Below are 22,091 nucleotides of genomic sequence, written 5' to 3'. Positions count from 1 at the left end.
TGTTACAAAAGTATCTTATCTGCTGATGTGGCTGTTCTGGGCTCTCTAACAAGCCAATTAGGTTAGAAACTTTGTTTCTTTTTCTGGCTGTTCAGTGAAGAGAAAAACAGGACTTTCCAGTACAAATGCGGGACTGTGGGTTGAGCTGTCAAAAGAGGGACTGTCCCTCTAAAAACGGACAATTGGGAGGTATGTATCAGTGCCTCAACAAATACATTGGGGCAGATTCACTAAAGGGTGAAGTGGCCGACGCTAGTGTCAATTAGCCAGAGATCTCATCCACAGGGACATCGCCAATACACTAACAGGCGTAGAAGACAATTAGCTAGCAAACAAGATTGTCGCTAGCGTTCATTGCACCCTATCGCTCTGTTATAGGCCATTAATCCACAAAAGTAATTCGAATTTTACTTTAGGTTACCTCTTTCGTCACAGTTTCCTTCACCACCCCAGACAAGGTCGAACTGATAAGATGAAGCTGCATCTTCCTCAATCTTATGTCAGTGACATCATATCCTGTATGCCGGAAATGTCTGGCGACTTCTCTTTTTAAAGTGGGATTGCCTTCAAAAGTCCAAACTATTAAAGATTTATGTGTGAACAATTTTATAAAAATGAATCTGAGGGGCAGGCCACATTTATACAAGGGTGTGCTCATGTCTAGGGCATTAGAGGATCTCTTCTGTCTTTATTATGGCTCATTGGACATGTGTTTGAAAAAGTGGCCACTTCAAGCATTTGCACCAACATTACTATTAAAGACGTCCATACGACTTTTAGGTACCCTAATACAAGAGTGCTAGAGAAGTTTCAGTAGGAAGAAAAACGCTAGCGAAAATTTGCTTAGAAATGCTCGCACTGCCGAAGTAGCGTTCGGCTGCTGAGACGCAACTTCGCATTTTAGTGAACTAGCGTAGTGTAACATGTTTGCACCCGGCGAAGCAAAGTGGAGTGTGTCGAAACGGTCGCTGGTGAAAATTCGCCCATTAGTGAATTTGCCCCATTGCATTGCTAGAGCCTCAATACATGTTAGACGAAGATTGCACACTCCAAAATATTTTTAAAAAATCATATATTGCATCAAAAGAACACAATTACAACAATGGCCCCAAAGCAAAGGCCCTGCACATTTTGACCATTAAGGTCTTCATCAGGGGCCTGGCTTTTCTTTTGTTTTGTATTTTTTTCCCCTGATGAGGACCTTAACGGTTGAAACGCGTAGGGCCTATGCTTTGGGGCCATTTTTGTAATTATGTTCTTTTGATGCAATAAATTATTTTTAATTTTTATTATTTTGGAGTGTGTAATCTCCGCTTTTCTTTAAATATTCTGGATACCTTGGTGACTCTCCTGGGGAGTTCTGTAAGTATTGCACCTCACATTGATGTTTTGGGTAAGCGCCTTCTAATTTTTCTTTTCTTGTTATCAATACATGTTAGACTGTTGCCACACAGAGCAAATCCTCCACTAGCAATTTCCAGCTGGCAGAGAAGCACCCACATCGCGTGCCACCTATCTTTGGCTTTATAGGAAACCACTGGTGACAGCTGGTTTTTGGCCCTAAAATGCTTAGAAACCACAGTGACCATTTATTTTGGTTATAGGCAATGACATGAGGATCAGGACAAGTCTCTGCCAACAAAGAATCTACCTGTTTATCTCTGCGACTGTGTCAGACATGCTGTCGGCTACACTAGAATTCCGCCTATAGTAGGTGTTCTCTTCATGAATGGAAATATGAGGAGGTAGGAAAGTAAAGTCTACACATCGGTCACAAAATATACACTTGATATGTATTTATATACACACAGGCATAGCATTTCCAGCAGGATAAAGTGATCAGGAGACATCCAGCCATCTTGTCACAGTCACATGATATGGCTGAAGGGCAGGCTCCTCACACAGACTCAATACTGTTTTCTTCCCCTGTGCCTTCGTCTAGTCTTCATGTGGTTGTGTGTGTGAGGGATCCCCAGGTGCAACTCTGCCTTAAATTCAGCTTGGAGTGATCTCCAACACAGTTTGTATGAATGAGAGCATTTAGCATGTTCTTGGCAGTACAGCAGGTCTATAAAAGTGCAGTTTGGAGTGAAGTTCTTTAGGCTCCACAGGTCAAAAATGTACCCTGTGAAGCAAAGAAGAGTTCCACATATTATCCATCAATGTCCCAGCTAAAAAGGTGGTGTTTTACCAACATATCTTGTACTCCTTCTTTCAGTGGCTTCTTTTCTTTGTCCTGCAATAAAGTAATAATGAAGTACCGTATATACTCGTGTATAAGCCGAGTTTTTCAGCACCCAAAATGTGCTGAAAAACTCTACCTCAGCTTATACACGCGTCACACAACACAAACAAAGCTCTTTACAGTGTAACCCCCAATTTGCCGTAAGTCCCCTGTCCCTTGCGAACCGATCGATTTTATTAGCAAACACCTTTTCTATGCAGCGTGCACAAACTTACTTGTTAGAACTCTAAATGGATGCAGCGTGCGTGTAACGTGACACGCTGATAGGGAGGTGCTGGACTGCAGGAGCAGCAGGGACCGTGGCAAAAGAACACATCGAGGAAAGTGAAGCGGCTGCTAAATTGAAGAAGGTGGGGGCTAGAGTAAGTGTGTAAGAAGCTGTTTCGGAAGAAAGGCTGGCTAAAGTTGGAGAAGAGGCACAAGAATGTGAGTAGAATAGAGAAGCGCCACTGTTCAGGAGAAGGGGGGTTGCGGGGGAGAGAGTTAGAAGCAGTCTGGAGAGGCAGCCTGAAGGGACTGGGAAACAATACCATTGCAAACTACTCCTACACATTTGTGTGTGCTTAACACATTTCCCTCATTTAACATTTACTACTTTCTCAAGATGCTCTTATTCCTCCTATTCTCATTAATCAAGCAGTTGGGTGTGTTTATCCTTTTCAATTGATGGTCACTATTAAATATTTTTAGAATCTACTTTAGTCTATTATTAACTTATATTTATTAGCACTGCACTTTATATCACCAGTATATTATGACTCAATTTTAATTAATTGTTTAAATTGTCCTCAGTCATAATCTAATTATTAATAATCAATTTATTAAACCAATGAGTACTATTTATCTAGGTGTTTTTAAATTGGGATTTTCAAATTAATTCCTAATCAATTTATGGTGATTAATTATGGTAATTCATTTGCACTGCACTTTATAATTTAATATTATTTATTAATCAAGTGATTTAACCCACTCATGCCTCCATTTTTGATTATTGAAACGTACCAGTAGCTGCTGCATTTCTCACCCTAGGCTTATACGCGAGTCAATAAGTTTTCCCAGTTTTTGTAGGTAAAATTAGGTACCTCGGCTTATACACGGGTCGGCTTATACACGAGTATATACGGTATAAGCGATACGTGGATCACTATTGTTCACAAATGGATATGGCTGCTCCCCTTACATGAGCCCAACTAAATTAATGAATTCATGTCAAAAACAGGGTATAAGTTTAGGTTAAACATCTATAACTGGGATACAGTTGAGCTGCACAATCGTCATCTAATGCATTGAGATGGTGGAACTGGTTATGGTTGAGACTTTATCCATAGCTTAAATGGCATGGATCAATCCAATATACCTGTAACTAGTCACAATTAAACAGAACCCTCTGGCAAAAGGCTGGAGGGCAGAGACAATTTCCTGAGCAAACATGAATGAAACTTACCTCTCGTTTCACTGGCAGCTCCCAGTCTGGAGACAAACTGAAGGCAAATTTTGAAAGGACTCTGGAAAACAGAGGGAACGCAGATTTTAACAGATTGAACAGTCAGTATGAAATGGAGACGTGCTGGACGTCAGTCAGGAGGGGGACAGGGTGGAGGAAGAGCTTTTTGGAGAGAGCAGTATGTGCTGCCATGTGACACTAAGATCTGATTATTGAACAGGTGACATCACTAACAGCATTTATATAGTGAATAAAGTACCCCCTCTTGTACAATATAAGGATATTATAAGTTACCGAGGAGTTTCATGACCATATAAAAACACGAGGCCGAAGGCCGAGTGTTTTTATACAGGTCATGAAACTCCAAGGTAACTTCTAATATCCTCATATTTTGCAACTGGGGGTACTTTATTTATTATAATACACAAGTTTCAGTGAGTCATGTGACAGAAATGACATCAGAACTCACCGTTTATAACTGATGACATCAGAACTCACCGTTTATAAGGATATAATTTACAGGATATTCATGGCTTTTGTGTATTATAAGGAAATAATTTACAGGATATTCATGGAAGGAGGTAAGGACAGGGCTCTGGGGCAGCCTGCAGCTTGAAAAAGAGCCAGGGAACGGCTTGAAATGGTTCTGTATTTTCTGGTCTAAGCCATGAAATAATAAATCTTTTTAATCTATAACAGGTACTGTTCTTCACTGAAGTTATGTGTTTGGTGGACTGTGGCCACAACAGTTTTCCTGGGGAGTGTTATGCTGACTCAGAATTTAGGGCAGAGACACACGGTCAGACTCTGACAAATCTCTTCTTCAGGGCGACTAATCTCCCTGAACTGCCTTCCCGCTGGCTAGAATGGAAACTTCGAGCGAATTCGGAAAACTAAGCGCTCTGATCGTCATCCTGCCGGCAAATTTCATTCTAGCCAGCTGGAAGGCAGGGGAAGGCAGTTTCGGGAGAGTAGTCGCCCTGAAGAAGAGGAGATTTGTTGCCGGACGACTAATCTCTCCTAATCTGACCGTGTGTCTTTGCCCTTATTGTTGCAGCCTGCACCTTCTCACACTCTGTACCTTGTCTGGCATGCAAAGTATGGGGCAGATAGGGGGATGCCTACATGTCTCCCTCCTGCCCTCCTCATTTGAATCAAGCTCTCATTTGAACTCTGTTCTATATACAGTCTGAGGCCTGTGGCTATTTGCACAATATACCAAATTGTAGCCCTTTTTTTGCATACTGCATAGAGCATTGTGGACGAGCCCTTATATCTCCAACTGCACATTTAGAGATGCACAACAAAGTGTTTTTTGTGTTTTGTACTTTTGGCTTTTAAACTTTATTAAACTGTAATAAAACATTGGGGGAATGTAAAGTTTCATTAGTGCAAAAAACTTTCACAAAGACCATTGCGAATATTAGTGACCGCGTTTGTGTCTTTTTTTGACCGATTACAGACCTCAACGACTTCCTCGCAAAGTTTGCAACCAAATGGCTTTTGCGAATATTCTCAGTGTATGTAATAAAATAACACAATTGCAAAATGCATCTTGGGACAAAACTTCAGAGCAGGTGTTAATGCTAACCTTTGCTTAGCGATGTAATAGTCGCCAGATTTCACATTGCGAGCAGTGCTAAACATTCGCAAGAATGCAATTTTAAACATTGCTTGCGATATTTAATTAAATTCCCCCTTAAGCATCTATGTTGTATTGCTAGTATTCTGCACAGAAAGCCTATATATCTGCCCAGTTCTTGTATTGCCATACTGCTGTGCTAAAATTAAATCATGCATAGACACCAATGAAAGGGTGACCCCAAATATTGGCAGAATGCTTGCGGGGTTTACTTTTCCGGCCGTGACCTTCCAAATGCCGGTGTCCGACTTCTGGGCTGAAATTCCCCGCCCCTTTTGTGACCTCATTGGCAGGGCGGGTCAGCTCTATAAAAGGAACCCGGAAGTCGGGCGCGGGCTGGTGATGGGAGGGCAGATGGCGGTGGGTGCGGGTGGGGAATAGCCCCACCCTCACATCACTAGTGTGCACTATATGATGGTCCCAAGGTAAACGCATGCGTGTAGCACAGACTGAAAGGGGGGCTCTAGTTACACCACTGATCTTTAAAGTGGTAAAGTATTAATAAAGTGATAATTAGCTCTTCAGCCTGATTTCCAAGAAAATTAATTTTAAGGTAAAATCCCTCCTAAGACAATGTTTGTATAATTCTGTATCTTAATAGTGTCATGTTTATGCTAATGTTGCGGGTGGCACATAGGAAGAAAAAAAAAACTGGCACTTACCTCAACTCACACTTTATCTGCACCCACCCAGGACTCCTTAAGAAAGACCACGGCTGGTACCACTTCTCTACTGTTGGCAGGCTGGAACACAACACTTCAAGCCACAAGTGCAACACCTGCTCACTGGGGCAAAAACAGGGTATTCATAAGGACACCTCATATAAAAGATCCACAATAAATGATTGGGTCAGATAGTGGTAAACAAAATGGCTCCGGATTTTTGTTCAGATTGGGACAATTACTGGCAATGAATTACTTTTCTTATATAAAAATTACATTATGCTCCATATTTGTACTTTTAAGAGTGGTTCTTCTTCTGGGAACACTTTCTGAAAGATGTTGAAATATTGTTGGTGGGATTTGCTGTAGGCATGCACTAAATCCACTATTTTGGGATTCTGCTGAACCCTGAATTCTTTATGAACGATTTTGGTTGAATACCGAACTGAATCCAAACCCTAATTTGCATATTAGAGCTGGGAGGGGTTACAAAGAACTGCGCTGCAAGCAGTTGTTTGTGTGACGAAAGGTCACATGATTGTAAGGATTTGGATTGGCCAGGCACTTGGATTTGGAGGAATCCTGAAAAGGGTTGAATCTGCAACCAAATCCTGGATTCGGTGCATCCCTAATTTGCTCCATATGTAAGAAGTTGCGGACTAATGCTGGGGATCAATCCTGCTTCCGCTCCCCTCTATACAATCACAGTTTGTCTGGACCTTACTTTGAGTATAGGGGACATTATTGCTTGGAAACAAGAAAGAGCCTTCCCCAAACTGTTGCAAAGTGGGAAGCCCAGAATTGTCAAGAACATGATTGTATGAGGTAGTGGCAGATATCATAAAAGCTTAGTATAAAAAGTCTCAAAGCTTCCTTTTGTTATTTAGATTTTTTTTAAGTTTTCATGATATTAGCAGTTTTATGCCGTTCATGTTATAAATGTGTAGCCAGAGTGCCCCCTGCTGTTATGTCTGGACAGAAACCCATACAAAGGAGGAGTCTCCTGAAACTTGCCACAGGGGCAATGAAACTGAGCAGTAACTTAAACGTATGGCTTTCTGTCCAGAGAGAAGAGCAGGGGCCCTCCGGCTACAAATATAGGATATTAGCAGTATAAAACCTATAATGCCATGGAAACTAAAAGGAAAAAATAAATAAATAGAAAGAAATGCTAAGAAGAGCAATTGTACATTAATATGTTTGGGCCTGTACATATGTCCCCATTACATGTAAATAAAGGTTGAGTGTGTATTCCAGAAAGTGTGTTAATTTTTGGGAGGGAGCGTGACAGTGGCAGATGGCTATTATATTAATATACATAAAACCTGATGCAATGTCAGGGATTTAATACTTTGCAAACAAGCTACAGCATGTCCCCTCCATGTCATTTGATCTTCCAACCTGATCCTAAATAATAGGACTCCTAATTTAATGTTGTAACCTACTCATAAACTAAGAGGTGGATATTAGAGAAGAAACAGGCAGCACAGACAGGTGTTAAGCCAAAAAAAGATTAAAAACAAAAACAACAAAACCCACAAAATAATGATTGGCACAGACAATAAAGACCCACACAAAATGCCACACATTTAGGATTAATCACTTACTTGAGGCCAATGGAAATGAGAGACCGGAGCTTCACATCCATCTGTGCATGGGCTGCATCATGGCTGACATTTACAGACTGCACCCCCTGTATGAGAGACAGGCAGAAGAATACGTCATTTACAGATGACAAGCTCTGACTATAGTGGCAGCACTGGACATAAACCTGCTAAATGGCATAAAAAAAAACAAACATCTCTAAACTGAAATCATTAAGGTGGCTGAGCTGGAAGTTATCCATAGTCCGTTGAATCTTGTCCAATCTGTCCAACCACATGCATGGCCTAAAAACCATAGCCTGTTCATTTGGTAGGTAGCCTTAAGGTGGACATACACAGAGATTCGCTCTTTTTGCGATGTTGCCAAACGAGCGGATCTCTCCCTAATATGCCCACCTTGAGGTGGCCAATATCGGACTGATCCAATCATGGGCCCTAGGGCCCAACGCTTGGATCATAACGAAAGGCGTACGGGCGGCTGGATTGCGGTACCGCATCTGTCTGCAGCTTTTATCGGCCCATGCCACCTTTAGCATACAAATTTAAATCTGTAATAAAATAAACTCACTCATTACAGAAAGTGGCACCCACAGTGGTATATATTACATACACAGAGAGCAGGAAGGTTAAACTCAGTATAGTCACTCTTAGGGCAGAGCCATATGCTAAGATTCTGGAGATTTAAATTGCCTCTTCTTCAGGCGACTTATCTCCCAAAAAATCGATTTGTTTTCCGAAGTTGCCCCAAGTTTCCTCATGTTACTTAAAGGGATACTGTCATGGGAAAAAAAATTTTTTCAAAATGAATCAGTTAATAGTGCTGCTCCAGCATAATTCTGCACTGAAATCCATTTCTCAAAAGAGCAAACAGATTTTTTTATATTCAATTTTGAAATCTGACATGGGGCTAGACATTTTGTCAATTTCCCAGCTGCCCCAAGTCATGTGACTTGTGCTCTGATAAACTTCAAGCACTCTTTACTGCTGTACTGCAAGTTGGAGTGATATCACCCTCCTCCCTTTCATCAGCAGCAGCCAAACAAAAGAACAATGGGAAAGTAACCAGATAACAGCTCCCTAACACAAGATAACAGCTGCCTGGTAGATCTAAGAACAACACTCAATAGTAAAAACCCATGTCCCACTGAGACACATTCAGTTACATTGAGAAGGAAAAACAGCAGCCTGCCAGAAAGCATTTCTCTCCTGAAGTGCAGGCACAAGTCACATGACTAGGGGCAGCTGGGAAATTGACAAAATGTCTAGCCCCATGTCAGATTTCAAAATTGAATATAAAAAAATCTGTTTGCTCTTTTGAGAAATGGATTTCAGTGCAGAATTCTGCTGGAGCAGCACTATTAACTGATTCATTTTGAAAAAATGTTTTTTTCCCATGACAGTATCCCTTTAAAGAGATCCTGCCATCGGAAAACATGTTTTTTTTCACATCAGTTAATAGTGCTACTCCAGCAGAATTCTGCACTGAAATCCATTTCTCAAAAGAGCAAACAGATTTTTTTATATTCAATTTTGAAATCTGACATGGGGCTAGACATTTTGTCAATTTCCCAGCTGCCCCTGGTCATGTGACTTGTGCCTGCACTTTAGGAGAGAAATGCTTTCTGGCAGGCTGCTGTTTTTCCTTCGCAATGTAACTGAATGTGTCTCAGTGGGACATGGGTTTTTACTATTGAGTGTTGTTCTTAGATCTACCAGGCAGCTGTTATCTTGTGTTAGGGAGCTGTTATCTGGTTACCTTCCCATTGTTCTTTTGTTTGGCTGCTGGGGGGGGTGGGGGGAAGGGAGGGGGGTGATATCACTACAACTTGCAGTACAGCAGTAAAGAGTGATTGAAGTTTATCAGAGCACAAGTCACATGACCAGGGGCAGCTGGGAAATGTGACTTGTGGATTTCAGTGCAGAATTCTGCTGGAGCAGCACTATTAACTGATTCATTTTGAAAAAAAATTTTTTCCCATGACAGTATCCCTTTAAAATCAGCCAAACAAAGTACAGTCACTCTTAGGGCAGAGCCACACGCTAAGATTCTGGAGATTTAAATTGCCTCTTCTTCAAGCGACTAATCTCCCAAAAAATTGCTTCGTTTTCCGAAGTTGCCCCAAGTTTCCTCATGTTACTTAACTAAAGCAATTTTGTTTCGTATGTACTTACTCGATAGAGCAGTTCCTCTGGAGTTAACACTTTGCCATCTTCATCCAATCTGTAAGACAAAAGCAATGCTAAGTACAAACCAGGAAAGCAAGCTGGTAATGGCTACACACAAGGGTTAAATGTTAAACTGTGATGCCATCCCACACTGAAACACACGCATAAATCTCCTACATCTATGCCCAGACTTGTTTTGCAAGATCCCCTTCTAGTGCAACTCTGACTGAAGGAGTCACTTACAAATGGCAAGGCAGGGTGCAAAGGGAAAAAAAAAACCAAAAGACGCTAGCCACCATGTTTTTCACACTTGCTTGTCCTGTAGCACCAACTGCTTGTGGTTTTGAATGAATACTAGGGATGCACCCAGTGGTGGGCCAAGTCCCCCTAGGCAACCCAGCAGACTATGTCGCCCCTATGAAGACTTACCCTGGTGGGCTAGTGGGGGTGTGCCGATGAGTGTTCTAAGGGAATAACCACCCCACACGCTTATTGGTTTGAAGCAATGGCGCTTATGACATCATCGCATTCGGCACGCGAAATTCAACTATTCCTGGCCCTAATTTGCATATGCCGGTGCGGTATTTGGCTAAATCTTTCACAAAGGTCAGGGTTCGGTTGAATCCCAAAACAGTGGATTCTATGCATCCCTAATGAATACATTACTGCAGCGGTGCTTGATGGATTTTTAATCCAGATGCAAGTTGCATAGAGCAATTTTGCACCCCTTGGTGTCCTTGCTCTTGTGTTGGGGCATTTGTGAATGAACCATTAGATCTGCTTTTATTTACTTTATAAAATAGTCTAGAGTGAAATAATATTTCTGAAGTTAACTCTTCACACGCTGTTCTGATTGTTTGGGGAATCAGCTTGAACAAACAGTAAAAAGAAACAGTGAAGCAATAAGATTATAGGATGTTCTGTCCAAACTGCCTCTCAAAAGAGTCACATATGCAGTGCTGATCAGGAAGTAACATCAGATAACCTGCCCAAACATATCTGTGCCTGAACAGACAGTGACAGATTGACAAATTACCCACTTACCCATATATTAATGTTTAGCAGCTTAAGCTGTATTAATTGTACAACACTGCATCTTCTAGGTCTTTCTAGCTGGAGACCCATTGGTTAGATATTGCCTTTCAATGGATTCTTCTGGTCCTCAGAATGCTTAGTAGCTCTATAGACTTCCTTCTATAATTTGCATATAATCTGGCCCTCAAATATGTGGTATTTCTACTGAGAACCCTTTCACTTTATATGTAACAGTAAAGATAGAATAAAAAAGTAGAAGATTTCTGATTGGTTTACCTGTAGGTCTTACACAGGACAAGGCGAGAATAAACTGAATCAAAGTCTCTTTCTACCTCTCGGCTTGCTGCCTGAAAATGGAAACAATCATATTAAATTTTTAGGATAAATAAATCACTGTTGCTAGTTACCTCAAACAAATGCAAGCAAAACTTCCGATCGAAACCTTGTGATGCACCTCCGCCGTGCGTGCGAACGTATCAATCCACAAAATAAAGTTTTCAAGGAACGATCCAGACTGCAGGATTAACTGCTCAATTAGGTGTTTATTGTTCAACACAACATGTTTCGAGTCTCAATGGACTCTTTGTCAAGTGTATACAAAGGATGTGAAACAATGTATAATATAGTGTTTAACAGGAAATGACATCAAAGCGTTAAGACCATCCTCCAAGTGGTAAACAGGTGGGGGGGAAAAAAAAAAAAGAACAATGTTTCAAAAGTAGATAATGCTTCAAAAGTAAATAAAGATAACTTCAGTTTGCAACAATGTAAAACGTGTCCTTATGTAATAGAGTACAATTTCAACAGGCTAAGGGCCTTTGTGCTTCTCATTCAATTTTTATTCGTGATACGCTTCAGCTGTCACCAAGTGCTGTAGAGAAAGGAAAATATCAATACAATATAAACGAGAGTAAAAGAGGGGTTAAAAACAGGGGACCAATGGGCGAACCCTTGTTAGTACTGCCACATACGGCCTACTAGCCCAATCTGTCTCTCAATTGGCTGAAACTGACTCAGAGTCCTCTCGGACTTAAACATATTCTACATGATAAAGTAGCCATAAATACTGTACGTTACCATAACTGGATTCTGAAACATTCTGAATGTGTAGCTATGGGGTCAAAATCTGGAAGAGAGATAAACATAGAGATTAGTGTCAGCAACGTTTCATAAGAAGCTTTTTACACTCCACGATTCGTTTAACCCTTTAGGGTTTACGGTGTTTAGCTTTCTAATCCAATACATCTCTCTTTGAGACAATCGCAGTTTCAAATCCCCACCTCTTGGGGCATTATGTACGACCTCCAAAACTAACCATTTTAGCTGGTTTACGTTATGACTCATAGCTGAAAAATGCCTAGAAACTGCTGTGTCCGAATAAGTATCCTTTTTAAAGTTCCTAATATAGCCTCGATGTTCTTTGATTCTTGATTTGACTTGTCTCCCTGTCTGGCCTACATATGCCATCCCGCATGGGCATTTAAGCAAGTACACCACATTACAGGTGTCGCATGTGGCATAGTGTCGTAGACGTATGGGGGTCCCATCACATGGGTGGTTGATATTGTCTCCTTTAATAATAGATGTACAGCATACGCAATTTAAGCATGCAAATGTACCCTTCTTTGGTCTTCCAATAAACCTTTGTGTACGTGGGCCCAAGGGGTTAACCTCTGATGGACACAGGATGTCTCTTAGGTTGCATCCTCTTTTGTAACTGAATAGAGGGGTATTAGGGACACATTTACCCAAAATATTGTCCTGTTGGACAATAGGCCAATATTTACGTATGGTATTTTCAATAGCTTTACTGTTCGCGCTAAACGTAGATACAAATGGTAGCCTTTTACTTTCTTTTTTAGGTTTATAAGTCAGTAGTTCTTTCCTCTCAATTTTATGTGTATCTTCGATACATTTATTAATGGACTTTTTGTTGTAACCCCTATCCAGGAATCTTTTTTTCAAATTCGCGGTAGCGTTTTCAAACTTCTCTATATCAGATGAAATCCTACGGGCCCGTAGGAACTGCCCTTTTGGGATGGCTTTAACCACATTGGGGGCATGAAAACTTTTGGCATGCAGGACATTATTCCTATCGGTATCCTTCCTGTACAGGCTAGTATGCACACGACCTTCAGCGATTGTAAGGTGTACATCCAGGAAGTTCAACGAGAGTCCACCAACTTCTGATGTAAATTTAATGGTTTTATGGGCTTTATTGGCTTCTACGATCATCTCCTCAAAGGTTTGGACAGGGCCCTTCCAAAAAATAAGGATATCATCCACATATCGAAAATACTGGATGATATGTTCTTTAAATGCCCCTTCCAGGAATATTTTTTTCTCCAGATTATGCACGAAGAGGTTGGCAAACGCTGGTGCTACTGCAGCACCCATCGACGTGCCTTGTCGTTGCCAATAGTACTCGCCAGTGAACCTGAAATAATTTTTTTGTAGTACAATCGATAAACAATCAATTAAGAAATACATTAACTGAGGTGGTAAGTTGGTATCTAAGAAAGCCTCTTCTATAACCCTTATGCCTTCATCCTGTGGGATAGAGGTATATAAACTTTGTGTATCCACGCTTACAAGTATAATGTCAGGGTCCAATGCGTTCAGGGCATTCATTTTAACCAACAAATCTGTGGTGTCTTTCAAACACTCTGATATATCGCAAGTTAATGGTTGTAAAAACGTATCTACAAATTTAGATAAAGGTTCTAGGATTGACCCAATGCCAGAGACTATGGGTCTCCCTGGTGGACTAGTCAAACTCTTGTGAATTTTCGGAAGTAAGTACAGCACGGGAATGCGTGGAAACTCAGTTATAAGGAAATCCTTCTCTTGTGTCTGGATCACTCCATTCTCCCATGCTTGTGTCACCAAGAGGTCAATATCCTTTTTAATCTGTAGTGTGGGGTCATGGTCTATTTTTTCATAATGTCCTGGTACATTAAGTTGATTAAGGGCTTCAGCTTTATACTTCATCATATCCATGACTACAGTTGCTCCCCCTTTGTCTGCCTTACGTACAATAATTGTGTTGTTGTTTTTTAATGAATCTAAAGCTCTCTTTTCCTTATACGTGAGGTTAGGGCCACTACATTTGTTTCCCTGTGTCTTCCAATATTTCTTGACCTCATAATTCACAACATTTTCAAAGGCTATTAAAGACTCGTTGTTACATTCAGGTATAAAGTTACTACGTTTCTTAAGTTTAGGTTCCGATTTTATAGAGCAGTCTTTTGGTGTAAAGCCTGAAAAATAAGCTTTTAACTTCAAGTCACGCAAGAATTTCTGGAATTCAATCTCCCAATCGGTCAAGTCAGCATCATAATATGGAATAAAGTTTAGGCCTTTATTTAGTACGCTAAGCTCAGACACAGTCAGTTCATACGAAGAGATATTTATAACTAGATTTACCTGGTTTGCTTGCGGGTCCGTTTCGGATAACGACCTCTGACACCTCTCGATCCTTTGTTGTGGTGCTGTTTCCGGTCGCTGTCTTGTGTCGCAGTGCGCGGATCCAAAAAAGAAACCGAGGACGCCAAGGAGCTTGAGGACGCCTGCATAGACGTTGCCGAGTCTTCGCTGCTGGTCGCGGCTGTATACGTTGGTCCCTGCTGCCTTCTCAGTGTGCCTTCTGGGAATCTCCCGGATAGATCCACTGTAGTGCGCTGGTTGCCTCGTGGTTGCCGGTAGGTGGATGCGGGCAGTCCGGTCTGCTGGTTCTCCTGCGAACGCTGCCATTTTCGCTCCTCCTTCCATGAGTAGACTCTGTTCTCTCTATAGTCGCTGGCGTCTCGTTCAAACTTGGCGCGCTTTCTTTCTTTGATGCTTTCCCTTAGCTTGCTAAGAGTGTGGTTGTGCTCCACCAGTATCTCAGTAAGTTTTTGTGATCCAAGTTCTTCCAGTGCCTTGGTTTTCAGTTCATCTATAGCTAGGCGGGTTTCTTGTAGTTTAATGGTTAATCTTTCAACGGTGAGTACCATAAGATCAATGCTGCATTTATTACAAATCTCAAACCATTTCTGTTGCAACACTTTGTCGTTGGCACACAGATTAGGTCTGATATCTAGTCGCAAGCCTCTTGGGATACGCCTGAGTTTAATATATTCGGCTAGGGTACTCACATGTAGAGTGATGTGTGTTTCCTTTCTTTGTACATATAGAAGGTCTTTTGCCAGGTTAGTATGTAGAGGTTTATCTTCAAACAGCATAGGGTCCGTATTTATCTCTGCAAGGATTCTGTTGATCTCTACATCGTTATAGGCAAAAGTTGCGGCTCCTGTATTAGGTACGCCGGGCGAAGTTCCTTCTGACATCCTTTAATAGATAATTCAGTAGTAGAGATGTCGCGAACTGTTCGCCGGCGAACTTGTTCGCGCGAACATCGGGTGTTCGCGCTCGCCGGAAGTTCGCGAACGTCGCGCGACGTTCGCCATTTTGGGTTCGCCATTGTTGGCGCTTTTTTTTGCCCTCTCACCCCAGACCAGCAGGTACATGGCAGCCAATCAGGAAGCTCTCCCCTGGACCACTCCCCTTCCCTATAAAAACCGAAGCCCTGCAGCGTTTTTTCACTCTGCCTGTGTGTGCTGAAGAGATAGTGTAGGGAGAGAGCTGCTGCCTGTTAGTGATTTCAGGGACAGTTGAAAGTTTGCTGGCTAGTAATCGTTTTGATACTGCTCTGTTATTGGAGGGACAGAAGTCTGCAGGGGTTTGAGGGACATTTAAGCTTAGGTAGCTTTGCTGGCTAGTAATCTACCTTCTACTGCAGTGCTCTGTATGTAGCTGCAGTGGGCAGCTGTCCTGCTTCTGATCTCATCTGCTGACTGCTGCAATAACAGTAGTCCTTGTAAGGACTGCTTTTATTTATTTTTTTGTTGTTTTACTACTACTACTACTACTACTACTATAAGAGCCCAGTGCTATTAGTCTAGCAGTGTTGGGGAGTGGGACTGGTGTGCTAATCTGCTGCTCCTAGTAGTTCAGCAGCACCAACTTTAATTTTTTTTTTTTAATATTCATTTTTTTTTTATTTTACTTTTTTTTATTTTACTACCGCTGTAGTAGTGTATAAGTTGACCTTTTAGGCATTATTTGCCCTGTAGGCATTATTTGCACACTGTTTTCTTCAACCCGCCATCGAGCTGTGTGACCTTGTTCACATTCTGTCTAAATATCCATAATATTACCGTCTCCAGAAAAAACACCGGAGTCACTTTTTTCAAGCAGCCATAATATATTTTACGTAATCCGTATCCACCGCTGTAGTAGTGTATACGTTGGCCTTGTAGGCATTATTTGCACACTGTTTTCTTCAACCCGCCATCGAGCTGTGTGACCTTGTTCCCATTCTGTCTAAATATCCATAATATTACCGTCTCCAGAAAAAACACCGGAGTCACTTTTTTCAAGCAGCATTCATATATTTTACGTAATCCGTATCCACCGCTGTAGTAGTGTATACGTTGGCCTTGTAGGCATTATTTGCACACTGTTTTCTTCAACCCGCCATCGAGCTGTGTGACCTTGTTCCCATTCTGTCTAAATATCCATAATATTACCGTCTCCAGAAAAAACACCGGAGTCACTTTTTTCAAGCAGCATTCATATATTTTACGTAATCCGTATCCACCGCTGTAGTAGTGTATACGTTGGCCTTGTAGGCATTATTTGCACACTGTTTTCTTCAACCCGCCATCGAGCTGTGTGACCTTGTTCCCATTCTGTCTAAATATCCATAATATTACCGTCTCCAGAAAAAACACCGGAGTCACTTTTTTCAAGCAGCATTCATATATTTTACGTAATCCGTATCCACCGCTGTAGTAGTGTATACGTTGGCCTTGTAGGCATTATTTGCACAGTGTTTTCTTCAACCCGCCATCGAGCTGTGTGAGCTTGTTCACATTTTGTCTAAATATTGATAATATTATCGTCTCTAGAAAAACCACTTGAGTTACTTTTTTTCAAGCAGCATTCATATATTTTACGTAATCCGTATCCACCGCTGTAGTAGTGTATACGTTGACCTTGTAGGCATTATTTGCACACTGTTTTCTTCAACCCGCCATCGAGCTGTGTGAGCTTGTTCACATTTTGTCTAAATATTGATAATATTATCGTCTCTAGAAAAACCACTTGAGTTACTTTTTTTCAAGCAGCATTCATATATTTTACGTAATCCGTATCCACCGCTGTAGTAGTGTATACGTTGACCTTGTAGGCATTATTTGCACACTGTTTTCTTCAACCCGCCATCGAGCTGTGTGAGCTTGTTCACATTTTGTCTAAATATTGATAATATTATCGTCTCTAGAAAAACCACTTGAGTTACTTTTTTTCAAGCAGCATTCATATATTTTACGTAATCCGTATCCACCGCTGTAGTAGTGTATACGTTGACCTTGTAGGCATTATTTGCACACTGTTTTCTTCAACCCGCCATCGAGCTGTGTGAGCTTGTTCACATTTTGTCTAAATATTGATAATATTATCGTCTCTAGAAAAACCACTTGAGTTACTTTTTTTCAAGCAGCATTCATATATTTTACGTAATCCGTATCCACCGCTGTAGTAGTGTATACGTTGACCTTGTAGGCATTATTTGCACAGTGTTTTCTTCAACCCGCCATCGAGCTGTGTGAGCTTGTTCACATTTTGTCTAAATATTGATAATATTATCGTCTCTAGAAAAACCACTTGAGTTACTTTTTTTCAAGCAGCATTCATATATTTTACGTAATCCGTATCCACCGCTGTAGTAGTGTATACGTTGACCTTGTAGGCATTATTTACACACTGTTTTCTTCAACCCGCCATCGAGCTGTGTGAGCTTGTTCACATTTTGTCTAAATATTGATAATATTATCGTCTCTAGAAAAACCACTTGAGTTACTTTTTTTCAAGCAGCATTCATATATTTTACGTAATCCGTATCCACCGCTGTAGTAGTGTATACGTTGACCTTGTAGGCATTATTTGCACACTGTTTTCTTCAACCCGCCATCGAGCTGTGTGACCTTGTTCACATTTTGTCTAAATATTGATAATATTATCGTCTCTAGAAAAACCACTTGAGTTACTTTTTTTCAAGCAGCATTCATATATTTTACGTAATCCGTATCCACCGCTGTAGTAGTGTATACGTTGACTTTGTAGGCATTATTTGCACAGTGTTTTCTTCAACCCGCCATCTAGCTGTGTGTATTATCGTTTCCAGAAAAACCAACTGAGTTTTTGTTGTTGTTGTTGTTTTTTTAAAAATAATGCCAGGCAAAGGCAGGCCGCCACGCAGAGGCCGTGCTAGGGGCCGTGCTGCTATGCAATCCTGTGGCCCTAGCAAATTTCCCAGTTTTAAAAAGCCAATGACCCTGAACTCCCAAAATGCTGAAGAGGTAGTTGACTGGCTTACACAGCACACCCCATCCTCTACCGTTTCTAACTTTACCACAACATCCTCCTCATCCTCCACTGCTATGGCCACCCCACGTAACACTTCCTCCACCACCGGTGCCCCTTCTTCACTGGGGTCAGAGGAGTTATTTTCCAATGAGTTTCTTGAACTGAGTAATGCGCAACCATTATTGCCAGAAGAAGATGAAGGAGATGAGGACCTTACACCAGATTTAATTCTGGCAGAGAACACGATAGAGATGGACATAATGAGTGATGAGGAGGAGGTCCCCGCTGCTGCTTCCTTCTGTGATGTGTCAGAAGAAATTGATGCATCTGAGGAGAATGATGATGAGGAGATTGATGTTTTGTGGGTGCCTAGTAGAAGAGAGCAAGAGGAGGGTAGTTCAGATGGAGAGACGGAGAGTCAGAGAGGCAGTAGGAGAATAAGACTTAGAAGAAGCAGGGAGGACAGCCCGCAGGGATCAGCAGGGCAACAACATGTATCGGCACCTGTGTTCAGCCGGCCAACGCACCCGCCATTGCCGCCAATACCGCCAACTCCGCCAACTTCTACTGTTACCGCCAGATCGCACACTTCCAAAAAGTCAGCAGTGTGGGATTTTTTTAATGTGTGTGCCTCTGACAAAAGCATTGTAATTTGCAATGAGTGCAGTCAGAAACTGAGCCTTGGTAAGCCCAACAGCCACATAGGTACAACTTCTATGCGAAGGCACATGAGCGGCAAGCACAAAGCACTTTGGGAGCAACACCTCAAAGGCAACAGGCAAACTAAAAGCCACACTCCTTCTGGTCCAGCATCTTACTGCTCTACCTCTGCTCTCCTTGACCCGTCTGAACCACCCTCCACTCCGCCTTCCACCTTGACCACCTGTTCCCATTCCCAGTCATCTGCCACCAGCCAAGTTTCTGTGAAGGCCATGTTTGAGCGTAAGAAGCCAATGTCTGACTGTCACCCCCTTGCCCGGCGTCTGACAGCTGGCTTGTCTGCACTCTTAGCCCGCCAGCTTTTACCATACCAGCTGGTGGACTCTGAGGCCTTCCGCAAATTTGTAGCAATTGGGACACCGCAGTGGAAGGTACCCAGCCGCAATTTTTTTCTAAAAAGGGAATACCACACCTGTACCAACATGTGCAGAGCCAAGTTACCGCATCTCTGTCACTTAGTGTTGGGCCAAAGGTCCATATGACTACTGACGCATGGTCCTCCAAGCATGGTCAGGGCAGGTATGTCACCTACACTGCCCACTGGGTGAACTTGGTAATGGCTGGGAAGCAGGGAATGGGTAGCTCAACAACAACAGTGGAGTTGGTGTCACCGCCACGGATTGCACGCGGTTCTGCCACCACCTCTACTCCTCCATCGCTCTCTACCTCGTCTTCTTCTTCTTCTTACTCTGCTGCTGGGTCCTCCTTCTCCTCCTCCACACCTGTGCACCCCCAGCTCCCCCTAGGCTATTCGACGTGCCAGGTACGCCGTTGTCACGCTGTCTTGGGGATGACGTGCCTGGAAAGCAAAAACCATACCGGATCTGTACTCCTGTCATCTCTGCAGTCACAGGCCGATCGGTGGCTGACCCCACACCAACTGCAGATCGGAAAAGTGGTGTGTGACAATGGAAGCAATCTGTTGGCAGCGTTGAGACTAGGCAATTTAACACATGTGCCCTGCATGGCACATGTGTTAAATTTAATAGTCCAACGTTTTGTCTCCAAGTACCCAGGATTCCAGGACGTTCTCACCCAGTCCAGAAAGGTGTCGGCCCATTTCAGACGTTCCTACACAGCCATGGCACGCCTTGCTGACATTCAGCAGCGCTACAACATGCCAGTCAGGCGTTTGATTTCTGACAGCCAGACTCGCTGGAATTCAACGCTCCTTATGTTGGAACGTCTGCTGCAACAACAAAGGGCCGTCAACGAGTACCTTTTTGAACTGGGTGGTAGGACTGGATCTGCACAGCTGGGGATTTTTTTCCCCCGTTACTGGGTGCTTATGCGCGATGCCTGCAGGCTCATGCGACCTTTTGAAGAGGTGACAAATATGGTCAGTCGCACCGAAGGCACCATCAGCGACCTAATACCCTTCGCTTTCTTCCTGGAGCGTGCCGTGCGACGAGTGACAGATGAGGCTGTAGACCAGCGTGACGAGGAGCTGGAAGCGCACGATTTCTGGTCGGAATCACCAGAACGAACCCAGGCACCTGCTGCAACGCAGGGAGAGGTGCCAGAAGTGGAGTCAGAGGAGGAAGGTGGCTTTGTGGAGGAGGAGGAGGAGGACCAACAGGAGCAGGCTTCCCAGGGGGCTAGTGGTGACCTTTTGGGGACCCCTGGTCTTGTACGTGGCTGGGGGGAGGAGACCGTGGATGATGCAGTCCTTGATAATGAGGAAGCGGAGATGGATAGCTCTGCATCCAACCTTGTGAGAATGGGGTCTTTCATGCTGTCATGCCTGTTGAAGGACCCCCGTATCAAGAGGCTTAAGGAGAAGGACCTGTACTGGGTCGCAACGCTACTAGACCCTCGGTACAAGCATAAAGTGTCAGAAATGTTACCAACATACCACAAGTCCGAAAAGATGCGGCATTTACAAACCAGCCTGCAAAACATGTTGTACAATGCTTTTAAGGGTGATGTCACTTCAGGAACTCATCAACATTCCAGGGGCAGAGGTGCCAGTAATCCTGCCACGAGCACACCTGCAAGGACAAAGCCCTTTGGCCAGTCTGTAACGTCAGACATGCAAATGTTTTTCTGTCCAAGGCAGCGCCACAACCCTTCTGGATCCACCCTCAAAGAACGCCTCGACCGGCAGGTAGCGGACTACCTGGCATTAACTGCAGATATCGACACTCTGAGGAGCGATGAACCCCTGGACTACTGGGTGCGCAGGCTTGATCTGTGGCCAGAGCTGTCACAATTTGCCATGAACCTCTTGTCTTGCCCAGCCTCAAGTGTGCTCTCAGAAAGGACCTTCAGTGCAGCAGGAGGGATTGTAACTGAGAAGAGAACTCGCCTAGGTCACAAAAGTGTCGATTACCTGACCTTTATTAAAATGAATGAGGGGTGGATCTCGGAGGGTTACTGCACGCCGGAAGACTTGTTCTGACTTCTATGCAGCTGTCCTTCTCTTCAAGCCTCATGACTCCACACACAGCTGTCCTTTAGCGTCCTCCTCCTCCCTCCGCCACCGTTACAAACTAGGGTGCAAACCCTACTGGTTTAATTTTTTCTGGCCTCTGTGCTTCAGTGGCTGCAACCAAAAAAACTGGGCAAACAATGTCTACAAGGTCAACGTATGGCAAAAAATGACTATTTTCAGCATTTATATGGCATATTTTTTCTGGCAACTGTGCTTCAGTGGCTGCGTCCAAAAAAATGCATATTTTCTGCATTTATATGGCATAATTTTTCTGGCAACTGTGCTTCAGTGGCTGCGACCAAAAAAATGCATATTTTCTGCATTTATATGGCATAATTTTTCTGGCCTCTGTGCTTCAGTGGCTGCAACCAAAAAAATTTATATTTTCAGCATTTATATGGCATAATTTTTCTGGCCTCTGTGCTTCAGTGGCTGCAACCAAAAAAATTTATATTTTCAGCATTTATATGGCATAATTTTTCTGGCAACTGTGCTTCAGTGGCTGCGACCAAAAAAATTACTATTTTCAGCATTTATATGGCATATTTTTTCTGGCCTCTGTGCTTCAGTGGCTGCGGCCAAAAAAACTGGGCAAACAATGCCTACAAGGTCAACGACGTTGACCTTGTAGGCATTGTTTGCCCAGTTTTTTTGGCCGCAGCCACTGAAGCACAGAGGCCAGAAAAAATATGCCATATAAATGCTGAAAATAGTAATTTTTTGCCATAC

General features: G+C 42.7%; 2 protein-coding genes across 9 annotated transcripts in view; both read right to left on the bottom strand.

Moving 5' to 3' along the window:
• Window positions 1-1,771: 1,771 nt before the first annotated feature.
• sgsm3.S (small G protein signaling modulator 3 S homeolog) overlaps window positions 1,772-22,091 on the bottom strand; it is a 51,019-nt gene continuing 30,699 nt past the window's right edge. For 6 of the 7 annotated variants that reach the window (XM_018259257.2, XM_018259258.2, XM_041591110.1 and 3 more), the window contains 6 exon segments: window positions 11,075-11,145; window positions 9,770-9,818; window positions 7,601-7,686; window positions 5,994-6,116; window positions 3,690-3,750; window positions 1,772-2,236 (listed from right to left, as the gene is read on the bottom strand). In XM_018259257.2, coding sequence (XP_018114746.1) covers window positions 2,153-2,236; window positions 3,690-3,750; window positions 5,994-6,116; window positions 7,601-7,686; window positions 9,770-9,818; window positions 11,075-11,145 — 474 coding nt within the window. In that variant the 3' untranslated portion in view covers window positions 1,772-2,152. 7 annotated transcript variants of the gene reach the window in all.
• On the bottom strand, window positions 11,153-15,199 carry LOC121393346. Of its 2 annotated transcripts, XM_041561649.1 has the most exons (3): window positions 14,225-15,199; window positions 11,876-11,924; window positions 11,153-11,669 (listed from the first exon to the last, which is right to left on the bottom strand). In XM_041561649.1, exons 1-2 carry the CDS (start codon window positions 15,124-15,126, stop codon window positions 11,918-11,920), a joined length of 909 nt encoding a protein of 302 aa, XP_041417583.1. In that variant the 5' UTR covers window positions 15,127-15,199; the 3' UTR covers window positions 11,153-11,669; window positions 11,876-11,917. The 2 variants fall into 2 exon arrangements, with proteins under 2 accessions (XP_041417583.1, XP_041417582.1); XM_041561648.1 differs by having other exon boundaries at window positions 11,153-11,924.

This window comes from Xenopus laevis, chromosome 4S (genome assembly GCF_017654675.1).
Source record: "Xenopus laevis strain J_2021 chromosome 4S, Xenopus_laevis_v10.1, whole genome shotgun sequence".
Taxonomy (NCBI): domain Eukaryota; kingdom Metazoa; phylum Chordata; class Amphibia; order Anura; family Pipidae; genus Xenopus; species Xenopus laevis.
This window is presented reverse-complemented; position numbering and strand designations above follow the sequence as displayed.